At 43.4% G+C, this 15,496-nt stretch overlaps 1 protein-coding gene across 24 annotated transcripts in view; it reads right to left on the bottom strand.

Annotated features, from left to right (window-relative positions):
- The window catches only part of KCNMA1 (potassium calcium-activated channel subfamily M alpha 1), a 531,710-nt gene extending 517,694 nt beyond the window's left edge, over positions 1-14,016 (bottom strand). For 21 of the 24 annotated variants that reach the window (XM_049810026.1, XM_049810048.1, XM_049810025.1 and 18 more), the window contains exon 1: positions 13,025-13,745. In XM_049810026.1, the coding sequence (XP_049665983.1) occupies positions 13,025-13,354 (330 nt within the window). In that variant the 5' untranslated portion in view covers positions 13,355-13,745. Of the gene's footprint in view, positions 1-13,024; positions 13,746-13,814 lie in introns of those variants that run through there. The other 3 variants (XM_049810032.1, XM_049810031.1, XM_049810033.1) reach the window with 3 other exon arrangements.
- Between the last annotated feature and the right edge of the window lie 1,480 nt (positions 14,017-15,496).

Below are 15,496 nucleotides of genomic sequence, written 5' to 3'. Positions count from 1 at the left end.
CTGCTTATGTTGATCACTAAGGTTGCTTTGTATGGACTGGGGCAAACCAGTTCTTTCACAATCCTCCTCCTCTCCTGGATATCTCCGTATTATCTGCTTTCAGATCAGAAGATGCATGAGGCAGAAGATCGCCCCTTTGTCAAAGCTGGTAATAGGATCTGGCAGAACTAAGCCTGCAAAACCGTGTGGCCTCCGAATACTACAATAATAAAAATAGTTCAGATAGACCTTTTAAGTTGCTAAGTCCAATTTTGAATACACAACGCTCCTTGTATAGAGTGGAACATTCTAAAACAATATCCTGGAGCCCTAGTAATGAATTTTCCCACTTGCAGAAAGCACTACAAAAACCATAAGCTTTTGAGTCCTCTAAATGGAACTTAAGTGGTGCAGAAACATTGACACACAGTACAGGAATGAATTCTACTTCAAATGTATCCATGTGAAACACAAACCAGCTCACAATGAGTGCTGCCACCTCTCCAAAGCCTGTCTCCATAACAGGTACACTGCATCTCTGCTGATATTAAAACCTTTTCATAAAGTTTTAGCTCCAAGTGTCACACAACTACACAAGAATCTCAGGTTTTCACCTTCAGAAGACTGGTGACACACTTAAAGAGCACCACCTCAAGACTACGTAACCTAATCAGAAGCCTGAGGCCAGAATACAAGAAGAAACAACCTATAATTAAATTCTGAAGAATCTAATGAATTTTTTTAAAATACTTTACACATCAATGCAGCATTTTCTACCAGATCTGTACCAAATTAAACCAGTATTTTTTTTGTAATAAAAGAATGATCTAATACTTTAGTTTAACGTGGTATTATTTTAAATTATTAGAAAGGAGCCCAAAGAAACCAAAATAAGCTGACTGTGTAAAAGCAGACATCCAGGGACCAACATCTGTTTAATTACAGGGGTGAAGAGCCCTCTACTTTCACTGATATTAAAGGCCAAAACACTGCTATGGTCTTAAGCCATATAATTTGTTCTGAGATTAAGTGAACTGTCATTTCCACCAGCTCTCAGAGCACATTCTTATTTCCCTATAACCGTTAGAGCCATTAATTTTAAAAGTCATAGGCATTATGTTTTTTCTATAGAAGTTACACAATAGCCTACATTTGCACACCATTTAAAATCCAAAGAGTATTTTACAACCCCACAGAAACTAGTCTTACATTCACTGCGGAAAACAATCCATTCCCAAGACCAAAACCATTTGCCCCAAAGAGAAGACAATTCAATCTGAGAAACAGATTGATGAAAAAAGCCCACATTTAAAATGGTTCCTCTACTTCTTGTTCATAAACATTTTTTACTGAGCTGAGAGAATATAAATACATGAGACACAGACCTTAGAAGTCTGCTTACATTGCCAGCAGCTTTTCTAGAACTTTTACCTTTAATTGAAGCTATCACTACCTTTCTCCCCACTTCTCATAAACGTTTTGAAAATAAGAGCTCCAAAGCTCAAGTTCACAGTGACAGGAAAGCACCCTGGACACAGTCTGGGCACCAAGTTCTAACACCTGTTGTCTCAGACTAGATCAAATAAGCAACAACTGCTTTAAACAACCTGTCCCAAACCCATTTTCTTCCTCCTCAGCCAGGGCAAGTAATACCTTTATCTATACAGACTTCATACACTTGCCAAAATTCTCATAAGATGAATAAAAAAGAAGAAAAAAAAAGGTAATTTTAAGGCAGTAAGATGTCATCCAAAGTCACAGTCTTACCATTATCTTTGCCAATGTGCTGGTTCACCATCCAATCCTCAGCAGCCAGCCTGCCCACCCACAGTGGCCTGCCCGTGCCAGCACAGCCGTGGCACAAACACAAAGCCCGTGAGCACAAGCTTAATGCTGGAGTCAGAGTTATGGCATAATAAAAGAAAGAGCTCTCTGGAAGAGCAACTGTAGGAAGCTATATGTACATTGTACAGTGGTTTTAAAAAAAAAAAAAAAAAACCAAAAAAACCCACACAAACAACAACCACCCAACACCAAAAAAAGAAAAAAAAAAAAAAGCCAGAAGCTCACCAAAAACCTCATCTAAGATTTTTCCTAAAAACATAGCTAACTTTACCTTCACAAGTAGTAAGGCACAATAAAAGAACATAAAAGCTCTACCTGTATTGTACTTCAGTATTTAAACCCTCAAGACTAATCTATCTCAGCTGTGGGGGACTGCATGCCCATTAACAGGTGGAGTAGATCAAGTGTGCTCCTGGAGCTCATCTTCCTACATAGTTTCACCTGAAGGGAATCTACTTAACCACGCTGAAAAAGCCAGTGTACTTTCAAAAGTGCATTCCTCATCCAGCTAAAATGTTGAAGTGAACAAAACTGTATTCACGAAAGGATGTAATGAAATTAATATTTAGCATGCTAATAATGAAACAACCTCACTTTTAAAACTTTTCAGTATTCAACTTTTACCTATGAACTCCTTTCAGCTCAGTAGAAATGCCTAAAAACATTTATAATGGTTTAGGATCTGGAGCTACTACCTGCCAGTCACAGCCTGTCCTCAACACAGCTCAGGTACCTCGCAGAGAATCTCCTCTCAGACTTTAAAGTTTGCATTTATTAGCACTGTCAAACCATCACCTCAGGATGGTAAGTCCAGCATTAGAAAACTAAATAAAAAATACTGCTGTCCCAAAACACTTAAATTGCTCTGATAGATTAAATTTGTTTTTTAAGAAGTGGTAAGTGATGTAACATAGCTTCAACAGGTGTTAGGTCAGATTGGGAAAGTAGATGTAAACACTGCATAAAGCGGCTCAGACACCTTCACAGAAATAATTATGCAATCAGATATGTTCTAAACCAAATTGGTGTTCCCTTACCATCTCAAGAGCCCATGGGTGCAGCAGAATTAAGTGAGTGCTGAATAACAACTTGGAGCTCTACCTGGGCCCTGTGCGCCATCCCCTCACCCTCCAACACACCCACCCACACCCCTTAAATCAACTCGCTATGGGATGTGACCCACCTCTTATCAAGACTTAGCAATACCCTGGCTGATCATTAGTGAAGGACTTTAACAATGAGTAACTCAGCCAGTTTACTCCCTTACTGCACCTGATATGAGTCTGGAGCCTCTTCTGCAGTACCCTTGAGCTGTTGCAGGCAGAAACATTAGCTATTTCAAAACTGAATATCCTAGTCCTTTGTGTATAAAGAGCAAACAGACAAGCCTATGAAACTCTGGGTGTACTTTGTTGTTTAAAAAAATAAGTAAACATTTCACCCTAGAGGTTGAACTGTTTTCCACTTTCACAAATTATGAATATACATTCTCTCATTCAACCACTCTTTAATAAGACAGGAAAGTTTCTAAATACAGTTTCTGTAATCAATTGTAAGGATACATTTTACTTCTGTACACAGCTGGCATAGGAGCAAGATCTATGCACTGTAAGCCATTAGCATGTCTCACTTTAAAGAACACAAACCCAAAGACAAATAATCACATAGACAGCCAATAAAGGCAAAAGTTTATATGCAGCTTTATTAAAGCAACTGTAGCCACAGAAATGATAACATCTTTTGATTACCCCCACAATTTCAATATGGGGGCATGAAAAATATTATTTTTTAACTTATTTTTTATTAAAGTTATTTCTAAAAGCAATCAGCTTGAAATAAATATTTTTGATTGTGGATGTGTATCAACCTCTTAGGTAAAAGAAAATCAGAGTATTAGATGTGAATGCAAGAGACACTGCTGCTTTAAAGAACTTTAAAACAGCGTGTAACTTTACAAATATTGATGTGCCTTCTCCTGTGTTTATATATACAGAGAAGAGAAGCCAGGGGATTAGGTAAACCCTGCTCAAGTAAAGAATATGATGTGTAACGTCAACATTTAAAAAAAAAAGGTACCTGGATTTTAGCTGTTATGTTCATTGACAACATCTAAATAAGAAAGTAAGTTTTCAAGAACAATAACACCTCTTTCTGAAACCATCTGAAATTATCGCTGACTCTGAAACCAAACTCCTTATTCAGATCTTAAACACAAATTTTGATGTCTAAACAGCTGTTTTGTGCAAGTCTTGACCTAAGTTCCACATATTAACCTAAAAAACTGCTATGTGAGTTTTCTTTAAAAATTATGCATAATTTAATAACAAACAAAATGCCATCAACTGGAAATCAGAAAAATCAAATGTTCTTTTCTTCCGCTCCTGGAATCATATTTTATCATTCAGCTGGCAACTCAAAGATACCAAGGTTTTCCTACAGCACATATCATTTAAGTTAACATTAAAATTTTATCACTTAAATCATAGAGGCAGAGTAAAAGCTCCACACTTTGGACAGCATTTTCCACTTCTGGTAAATTAAAACTTTATTATACCCTAGGGGCACATTCTGGCAAAGCAACGAAAATTATTTTTGCAAATATCAAAACTGTTAAGTTTTTAGTGTTGTCTTCTTTTAGGAACAACAGATCCATAATACAAATTCTGCTCTTCCAACTCATGAAAAGACAACACCGTAACTTACACATACAAGGCAGAGTCAGAGGAGGAAAACCAGCATTTAGTCAGGTAAAATTTTGTATGGCCTTAAACCAAAACCCAGACCCTCTCTCAATTGAAGACATCATTCCTTAAGCATATAATCCACATCTCTCTAAAAAAAGTGCAACATAACAAATCGTGACTATAACCTCATCCTGGGAACAGGAGAAAAATAACATTACAGTAAAGGACGCAAGGAAACAAGTACGCATTATAGCTGAGAGCCTTAAGTGATATGAAAATAATGTGAACATAAACCCAGCAGTCCACTGTTTCTGATGCTGAAGGCATCAGAAGACTTTGGATATAAATGTATCGAGAACAGAAGAAAACTAACACAAAAAGCTGGAAAAACTTCCCACATAACAAAATCAATTTATCAGAAGTGTATAATCAAAGCGTTAAAAAAAATTCTCTCATGGGGAAAAAACATTTGCACCACATACAGACAGATCCTGCAATATTTTCTCCTAACTAGGATGTTTTTGTGACTAAAAAGGAAAAAGGAAAAAGGAGGGTTTTTCCTTCGGTCCATGAAACCCAAGCAGAGTTTATCAGCTTCCTTATGAAACAATATTTACAGCATGATAACCTAGAAAATGTAAAAACATCACACAACATCTGCCTCTTGATCAGCAAACTCACTTTCAAAAAAGTGATCTCAAATCACTTGCAGCCAAAGGATTCACCATATCTGAAAGCATCTGAAGTGCTCTACATCAGCCATGACCATTACAGGTGAAAGAAGCTAATAACCCTTTTCAAGTAATTTCTGTCCCCCAGAATACCCATGCATAAATCACAACTAAAACGAGTTTAATAGAGTTCATACTATAAGAAAATTACAAGATGCTTGAACAAAGAATAACTCTAATATATTTCACTTTACTTTTGTAATATTAAGGTCACCATTTGCAAACAGGTTTTTTAAAAAGACGTTATCAGTAATAATGTTTCCCCTATACTTAAAATAGAAAATGAACACAACACCAGTAGTGCTAATCTCATTAATAACAGCAAATTTGAAATGAGTCACCTTTTTAGTTTAACAAATAAGAGCTAAACTATTACATAAAAATGTTAATGATATCATGAAAATTGAATGAAATATAACAAGAAAGAAAATGCCAAATATTTAGTCAGCATTTGCTTGGACAAAGGGGAGCAAAACTATTATAAATTTATTCCTTGGTATACAAAGAGCAATAAAAACTCAACACAGTACACCTGTATCTAACAGTTATAGTGACAAGCCACTCAAATTCTGGCCCAGTTGTTGTGTTATGCTGCAGCTGATGATGTTACAGTACTTCTCAATACTCTTCTGGCCTGGTGATGAGATTTGGGTTTTTTTCTCCACTATACATCAGCAGTTCTGATATTTAAATTAGGTAGTGAAACTAACTAAGGACATGCAAAAGGACTTCCAGGACTCAGGGCTGCAGCTGCACATGCGCGTCTGTCCTGCAGGTGATCCATGGGGCAAGGGACCTTTGCCAGTTCCACTGAACGTGTTCTTACTGCGGTTCTAAAACAAGAGCCAAGATTTACCATTGCACATCAGCTTGCAGGAGAGATGCCATAATAGGATATTATCAGCAGTTCAAGGCCTCAGATTTTGATTTCCAAGCGGGGGCCTGGCAGTAGGTGTAAGTCTTGACTGGAATGGAAACATACCTTGTGTGATTTTTAAATATTATGTTTCTAATGTTGAAATCCCAGACAAAATGGCCACAAGCCAAGTAAATACACCTCGCTACAATAAAAGGAAAAAGCTTTTAAAAGCTTAAAATGTTAATATAAGAATCATTAAAAAAAAAAAAATCTGATGCATCTAGAACGCTGTGAACATCTAGGCCTGAGTCCAAAACCATTGAAGTTATTAGGACTGCCTCCCTCTATTTCAACAGGCTTTGGATAACGGTCTCCGTTTCTATAACTCTCAAACAGACAAATACACGCAATACATCATCTCAAAGCAAACTGAACTCAACACATTTCAGTGGCAGCACATTCATCTAAACAGAACCACGCATACTATATATGGGAATAAAGTGTTCCTCTCAAAGATGCAAGCCCGATGTATTCTCAGGCTATAAATACCATCAGGATTCAAAGTGAGCCCTTCCTGACCAATACATCTCTGACAGGCATGGAAGATGGGTATCTTTCCTTCTCATTTATTCATCCAGCTATAGGGTTGGTAAAAGTGCTAACAAACTTCTGCTGCACTTCCACCTTCCGTTGTCACCCAAGGTGACCTATGTGCCACAGACCAAGTGCTCACACTGAACAAACCATGAAATCTAATTGGGAATTTGTGTATTTAGCCCTGTGTAAAGTTGGCATAAATGCCAGTCTAGTCTTGTGATCTAACGGAGTTTTGCACCCCCTCCACAGGGTGGGTGGAAGAGTCGGGCATCGTAGTCCTGCGAGGAGCAGGGAGCTGGACTCGATGAACCTTATGGGTCCCTTCCAACTTGAGATAGTCTGTGATTCTAAGCCTTCAACCACGTAGCAGCATTTGAACTCATTACAGAAACACAGCATTTTATGGTAGTTTTTAAAAGTATAGTCCCCTTCCTTTTGTCACTGAAATGATATGTGGGGGAGAAAAATATTTTTTAACCATTAACACCCACACATAATGTTTCAGCAATCTTTCCCTTAGAAAACCTCCACAAGCTGTATTCACCCTGTCCTTCTCAGACCTCTGATAATTCCATGATTTTCATACATGTAAAATACATAATTTTATGCAATATGACCAGGTATGTTTAACAGAGCTGAAAGGATACCCCATGCCCTAATTTCATCTAGAGTTATGCCATGTTTACGTCTCACCAGGTTCTCTGGAACTGCTGCCCTACAATCTCACACTACAGAATGCCTCACTGCTGCTGAACTACAGCCTGATCTTGCTGAGGAATCATTACAAGTCAACCCTGAAATTTACATATTTTTTGTCAATCTGAGTTGGATTCCACAGACTAGCAGAGCCAATCTCTGAAAGAACACTGACCATTGCTCTGCATTTTGCCTGCTGACTAGAGATTACTGCTTCTTTTTAGGACTTGTCCCAGGAAGGAAACTCAATGACTAAGATTGACAATCCACTTTCTTGCAATAGTACAGGACAGACATGGACCATCACTGCTTTTTAAATTATAATCATTAGGTCCTGTCCCTGTAGAAATTATACTCAGGACTGGCATGCTCTAAATTTTTAGTGTTTCTATCTCTGGGGCTGTAAACAGCCCTCTGGGGCTGTAAACTGCCCTCATTCTGCATTCAGAAATCCCACCACATCAAAACTGCGGACATAGATCACTGTTATTTAAAAGCTTTTTGTTCTCTATTACAGGCATTTCTTCTATTGAGCTAAACTGGAAAAAATTGTGAAATCTAATGGTTTCCAACCAGCATTTACAGATTTGCAAACACACGAGAGTTGCAAATTCTTTCTGAGCGTAGATTTTCTCCTCAAATATATGCGTTGCAAAGCCTTGAAAATAAGTATGATACTGCATCAAAATAACATTTTGGCTGAGATTGTTCGGTTTACAGCTTAAATCCTCGCCCATACATTTTCTTTTCTGCATGCATAACCAATTTTAGCAAGTGTTTATAAAATGTGAAATCCATTATGAGCTCCAGAGAGCCAAAAGCATCTTCCTTTCCACACCATGGAAAACAGCAGCACACACCCCTCCATACCGGTGCCTTTTTTCGCTTGTAGAAACACCATCCGCAAAGAGCGGTGAGTGCCTTTTCTTTTGGTCCTTGACCTCTCCACCATGTCCATCTCTTAATTAGCAACCTGTCCGGTGGGACGCTCATGGAGTAATTATATGCAGACCACCTGATAGCCATGAGACAGGAAGGATTCGGTGCCTTGAGCCAGGCTGCACATGTGACTAACAAGTGAAATGCATTACAGTCTGCTGCTAATCCCTTGAGCCTTCCAGTTGTTCATACGCTTCTGCTTAGTACATCTTCGAGAGAGAGTCAAGGTGAGGTTTCCACATACAGACTTAATGAAGGGATCTCCTGCATTATGTGTCCACACACGCCTTCCCATGTACTTTCAATACTTCTCTCAACATATAGTGCCTTGGTTTTATTTTGTTTCTTTAATTTTTATTTGGAGAGGACATTTATGCAAGTATTGCTAGGAAATCGACAAACCTAGCTATACGAGAGCCAGTTTGGTAGAAATGTTGCTTCTTTTAGGGAAAACTTAAATTTTTCCACTTACAAATTTTCTCAGGCCTTAGAGGTCTGGGTGAAAATTCTTAACTTTTCAAAGAAGACTTCTGCAAATATTGTACTTCCAGTAAAAATTGCATTTTTCTATTCAAAACAAATGGGAATGTTGCTTGGTTTCTACTGACCAAATCTAGCACTGTATAGTTTTTTAAACTTCCAAAATATGTAGACAAATATCAGAGAAGACTACTATGACTTGTAATTTCAGACTAGCAACTGCTATCTATAATCACAATGTAATTTCATTCTATGTTTACGAGTCCTGGGTTGAGGGGAGGAAAGGTCTTCAAAACACTGAAATCATTCCAATAGGAGCATAGCAATAAAGATACATTCTACCTCCTAGAGCCCTGAAGGCATAAGGTAGATAAGGGGTACCACTCTTTGGGGAACCAAGGAGCGGTGATATAGGGTCCAGTATCACATTCTTTGGAGGGATACAAATTTCACTTCATTCTGCACTGGCCAGCTTCAGGAGCTGGCTGTGACCCGAACTTGTGCTCTCTCATTCCACTGCTCCTTCTTCTTGTTTAAGAGTTTGTTCAATGCCAAAAGATAGTTAACAGATACTGTCAGTAGAAAATGCCCTTCAGGAGCACAGAAAATACAGTTGCAGATCCGTATAATCAAAAGAACTACAGATTGTATAATATGCATTTAGCCACTGTGTGCACTGTGTACTTCACTATACATATTTATTTTATTTTTCTGTTATTTCCAGAAACAAGAGCAACTAATGGTGTCAGAATCCAGCCCACTGAATTTCAGTCTGACATTCTACTTCCCGTACACAAACAGGAATAAGTTGGTCAAGGGACAAAGAAAAAGCAAAGAGAAGACACGTTCTTTAACGGTATCTAAGCATTCCTAAACATGCAGATGTAAACACTGAGGAGAAAAACAGCATTTGTTAAGTCTCTGCAATATGACTGTGGCTAATTTTGGAAGAATTACATCTAAAATTATGTATCATATTAAATAAAGGAATACAAGGGCTTAAATTATAATGACTCTCACATTACATGAAACACTGACGACACAAGTCGAGATTTACATTTTTCTTTTTGACGGATTTTAAAAAAATGTCATCTCACAAAGCAAGCATGGAGCATAAAAATCTTAAAACTTCAGCAATCATTTTTAGTACATTATTAATATTAATGTTATATTCATGTATGATAACATAAATTAGATATGGAATTTTAAGGGGCAATGTTTATCATTCTGTTACCAAAAATTTTCATATTCTTGACTTACAGTATCTTAACTTTCTTATCTCCAAGGAAAAAGAAAAAAAAAAACAAACAAAAACACTCTAGTGAAATTTCATAGCACAAAGTGTTAAACTGTTTATATCACATTTTTAAATTCCAACCTTAAATTCAATGAGTTGAGGAGGGGGCGGGGGGGGGGGAGGGGGGGGGGGGAGGAAAAAAAAAAACCAACATATGCTAAATACTTCTATGTAGCCACTGAAAAGTGTTATATCCCAAAATCAAGTTGACAATCAAGGACAAATCTGAGGAATACAATGTTGTGCTTAGAATACAGCAGGAAAAAAAGAAAAGAAACTTTTTGCCGTTCCTTGCAATAACATATACAGACACGGGTGTTAGCACAGTAACTGGGAATTATTCACATATATATGTGAATTATTCAATAAGAAGCCACAGAAAGTAGACATGAGAAAGATTTCATTTAGCTCACTCGCTGGGACCACTCTTTAGGCAGATGGCGAGACAACGTCGGATAACCCAACTCTGCTACAACCTGCAGAGTAGCAGAAGAGGCAGCACAGGGAAAGAAAGGTCCTAACATGCAGAAAACTTCTTCAGTCCCACAGCAGGAGGAGCTACTTCTTGTAAAATGGCTTTTGCTGGCAGGTCCAATATAATCGCCATAGCATATATACCCATTCACATTTTTCACCCGCAGCCTCGGCAGCCTTTCCCAAGTTGGCATGCAGCACAAAGCATGTGTTTGATAACAGCAAAGTTTAAGACATTTCCAGTTGTTACTTCTGTTAGCCTTTATACCCTAAATACTAGAAAAGCGTTTTGCAATAACTAGTTACTCCTCACACACAGAGAATTCCCTCCAATTCCCTGCTTTAGCACGTAAGGAATGGAGGGTAAGCCCTTGAAAGTTCTTCTTCATCAGACGCTGGAAAACCCTTGCAAGTGGAATAAATACAATCTAAAAAGAGACATATATCTCCCCCTACCTGCAGAGTCCTTTATCCTCCTGCCCTGGGGAATGATATTCATGGACATAGCTACTTCAGGTCTCAAACATGAAATAAACTCAAAGCTTACAACCTGACATAGCCGCAATATGTCAGATCGTTGGAAGTGTTGGAACCCTTCGATGATACCTGTTATTTAGCGAATGATATCCATTTAACCTAAGAGGTTTTAAAGACCCTTTGCATATGCCTTTAAGTACTGGTTAAGAAATTAATTGATCTGACTATGTCCCAACAACGGACTATCAGACACTACGCATACGAAGGCTGTGTATAAGTCTCTAACTTTTCATTCTCTCAAGGAAAGAAGCACGAGGTGATAACCTGTTGGATTTTCTTTTTCATCAAGATCCCTGACACCCCCTTGCAGATTTGTCTCACCATGTGGAGAGGAAAATGCTAAATAGACACAGAAGAAACTGAAGGTAAGTCATAACTACCCACCCATCCTTGAAAATCTCCTTTTACTGTTGTAGGAAATGGTATTTTACAAGACACACTTATTATCCCTAATTCATTTGAGCTTTGTCATCATACCTGACTAGTACCTGTCTAAGAAAGTTCAGGTTTGGTTCTGAAGGAAATAAAAAATTCCTATAGAGAAGTGATACTGCCTGGCAGGTTTCCTGACGCTTACTTAAGGTTGAGTTAAAAGCTTTTACTTATTCCTTATCTCTAGCAATCACTTCTTCCATAGATAGGCCAAGTTCACTGTAACTGTTTTACTTCCAACTGGCATGGTTCATTTAGGCAATCCGAACTGGACGCCTACCTCGCTAAACCCAAATACACAAACAAACAAGTACCATAACTTCTCCCACTCTAACTTTGTTCCTGGTTTCCCCTAAGAGTTAGATCCTTCACACAGCTGGGTTATGCGCTGTATCAAGTGTGTTTAGGGGGGAGGGGACAGGAGAAAGGGGAAGACAGCTCACTGTACGTCAAAGCAAGCCAGCAACCTAGCAACCATATATTAAAAGGTGTGTGTGTTTTTGTGGGTGTCTGTGTGCCAGGAATAACTGAAGCAGATATTATTCCATTTGTAATCCAAAAAATGTGAAAAGGGAAGGGGAGAAACTCCAGCTGCTGATCTATTTTGGGGTCTGTCAAAATCCACTTTCACAAATACAGAGTCTTAATACTTTCTATCTCATTTGTCTTAAACAAAAATGAAAGTCTGGACCTGAGCAAGTTCTTGGGTGTGGGTTGAAAAGAGACCCTTCGAACCAGGAGCTGACCTTACTTCATGTACTACCCTTTCTTCCAGCTGGTCACATGCAAAAATCAAAGGGGCAGAGAGGTTGCCCGAGAGATTTCGCACTTAGGTTTCAAGAACGCTGATCTAGCGTGCTACTTACGAATGCACTCATACTTCTAGATCGCTACATTTAGTTTATCAAACAGAAGCATCAAAGGTTCTCAGGGAGCGGAACTAGCTTTAAAAAGATTTACTTGCATGGGAAGTTTACCTTTCCAATTTTGCCAAAGTTTCTCATTCCACAAGAGAACTCAGAGTTTGGATCAGTGAATACGCTCCCGCTCCACCACCATATGCAGTCCCGAGGGAGCGTATCAACTCCTGAACCCACTGTCCCACCGCGCCAGCGTGTGCCTCGCCGAGAGGGCGAGCAGACACCAGGTGTGACTTCTGTGCCACCGGACGAAAACGAGCGTGTCCCTGTCTGGGGTGGGCACGTCTCGGGGCTGCACCCAACATCTCGGCCCTCCGGCCACGCTCCGCACGCTGCGGCTCCCCACAGCCCGTGGCGAGCCTGCCCCAGCAGCAGCCAGCACGCTGCCGTCCAGCAGCAGCCCTACTACGGCCTCTCCTCCAGGGCCAGGGCCAGGGCCACCTCGCCCAGGTGTCCTGGTTTACGAGGCCGGGCTCCCACTCCTCCTCCTCCTCCTCCCCACCACCGCACCAAACCATCACCGGCACCAGGAGGGGAAGGGGAGGGGGAGTTACCTTGTTTTTGACCCCGCAGTGGCAGCAGACAGTCCACAGGTACTTGAGGGTCCTCCACAGCAGGATGATAAACAGTCCCCCAAAGAAAGTGACCATGGATGAGGCGAGGAAAGCCCACCACATGCGCTGTCCGCGGCTATCGCAGGGCACCTCCATGGTCACCGGGATGATGAGCGCATCCATCTTGGGCACATTGACGGGGGAGGAGGACGAGTCTGTGTTGAGATTGTTGGCGTTGATATTGTTACTCATTCTAATGCCGCCGCCGCCGCCGCCGCCGCCGCCGCCGCCCGGGTAGGAGCCGCCGCCGCCGCCGCTGCCATTTGCCATAGCTAACAGCGAGCCGGGCGCGCAGGGGCTTCCGAGAGCTCCTCCCGCCGCCAGCGCCCCCCAAAAAACCCATCACCAGCCATATTGCTGCTGCTGCCGCCGCCGCTGCTGCTCAGCGGAAAAAGGAAAATGATAAAAATGATAAAATAATAAAAAAAAAACAACCACCCAAATCAAAGCAAGCAAACCAACCAACCAAACGGGCAAAAAAAAAAAAAAAAAAAAAAAAAAAAGACGACGAAGAAAAGCGGCCGCGCGATCCCCGGGTCCCTCTCGGGAGCCGACAGGCCGGTGAATTCCGAGCGTCCTCCTCGTACGGCGAGAATAATGTAAAAAAAAAAAAAAAAATTAAAAATAATAATCAAAAGGTAGTCTCCTCCTCAGATTCCCACCCCTTCCTTCTCCCGCATTCGCAGCCCCCACCCCGCCCACCCCCAAAAAAATCATCCACCACCACCACCACAAACTGATGCCTCGGAGCGTCTCTCCAAGATACCCAGCGCGGCAACCCCGCTGGCCTCAGCGGGGATCTCTCAGCCTCCGCCGCGGATCTTCCCGGAGGTGGTCTGTTATTATTGTTATTAGTCTTTAACTTGTTATTAGCGACACTCGGTCCCCCCCGCGCGCGCACCCTCCTCCTCCTCCTCCTCCTCCTCCTCCTCGTCTTCTTCCAAGTCCAGCCCCTTCCTCTCCTCTTCCCCCCTCGGTGCCGGCAGCAGCCTCCTGTGGCTCCTAATTCATCCTCCGCTGGCCCATCTGTGCGTGCGCTGCCGCTGCCGCCGCCTCCTCGCCCATCCTTCAGGAGCTCCCTCCAGGGCCCCGGCTGTCGCTCAGGCTGTTGCTCCCACACGCGCAGAGGCGCCGCTGCCGCCGGCTCCCCGCCCCTCCCTAGCTGCCGCCGGGGGACGCGACGGCCCCGCGCCCGCAGCCGCGGCCCTGCCCGGGGCGCATCAAGGGCCCCGCGGGGTGGGGGTGCCGGCCCGGGCCGCGCCGGCCCGGGTCGCCGCGCTGCCGCCGCCGCCGCCGCCGCCGCCGCCGCCGCCGCCGAGGTGGGGGCGCCGGCTCAGGCGGGCCGCCGGCCCCCCATGGGCAGCGCCGTGCCGCGCTCCGCGCCCCGCGGCCGCCGGGTCCCGCTGGCGGGGCCGCCGAGGCACCGAGCGACCGCTCTGGAGGACGGCGGCTGAGGGGAGGGCGTTGGGGGCTGGGGGCGGGAGGGGGGGGGGGGGCGGTGAGGGGGCAGCGAGGCGCTTCACAGGTGGCGGCGAGGCGGTGCCCGGCCGCGCCGGGGAGCTGCCGGTCCAACAAGTCCTGCCGGCCCAGGCGGGTCCATCGCCGCCGCGCAGCGCTCCGCTCCGCTCCGCTCCGCGCTCCGCAGCCGCGGTGGGGCGGCGGCGGGCGGCAGCGGCCCCCCCCTCCCCTCCCCTCCCCTCCCCGCGCGCGGGGCTGGTGTGGCGGATGTCGTGACGCAGCGGCTAACGCGCGGCGCTGTCACGGCCCCGGCCCCCGCGGCCCCGGCGGTTCCCCCCGCCGCCCGTCTTCCCCATCCCGCCGCCGCGCAGCGCGACGCGGCGAGCGCGGCCCCTCCGCAGCCCGCCTGCAAAGGCGCCCTAGGGGGCGGCCGATGGCGGGGGGGGGGGGGGGAAGGGGGAAGGGGGGCAGAGGCTGCAGGAGGCGGCTGAGTTGCAGCAGCAGGTGCCCGAGGATGCCGGGCGGGGGGGAGTGGGGTGGAAAGGCGGCGAGGGAGCGTGAAATAAGTATCGAGGAACCGTGGCGTGGGCCTTTCCGCTGAAGGCTTTCTTGGTGTGTCTTTAACTGAGACGGGGAAATAACTGCAGAGGCTCCACAAACGCACCGTAGATTGCTGCACATGCCGAGAACGTTCCTGAAATTAACCGTTAGAAACAGAAATAGCAATTCAGAATGACACACTGGACGGGGGGTGGGGGGGGAGCCAGCAAGAAAATCTGGAGAGTTGTCTCCTGCTTTTCTTTCAGATTCCCACTGAAAAGCGGAGGAATTTATTTCTTTCATATATCTATTTATTTCTGTTTGTATATAAATTAGAATCTCCCTTTGGCACATGGTCTGCTCACTCGGTTGCCTGCCCAAAGTATTATGCAGATCCTCTTGACATCTTTCCAA

This window comes from Accipiter gentilis, chromosome 9 (assembly GCF_929443795.1).
Source record: "Accipiter gentilis chromosome 9, bAccGen1.1, whole genome shotgun sequence".
NCBI classification, from domain to species: Eukaryota; Metazoa; Chordata; class Aves; order Accipitriformes; family Accipitridae; genus Astur; species Astur gentilis.
This window is presented reverse-complemented; position numbering and strand designations above follow the sequence as displayed.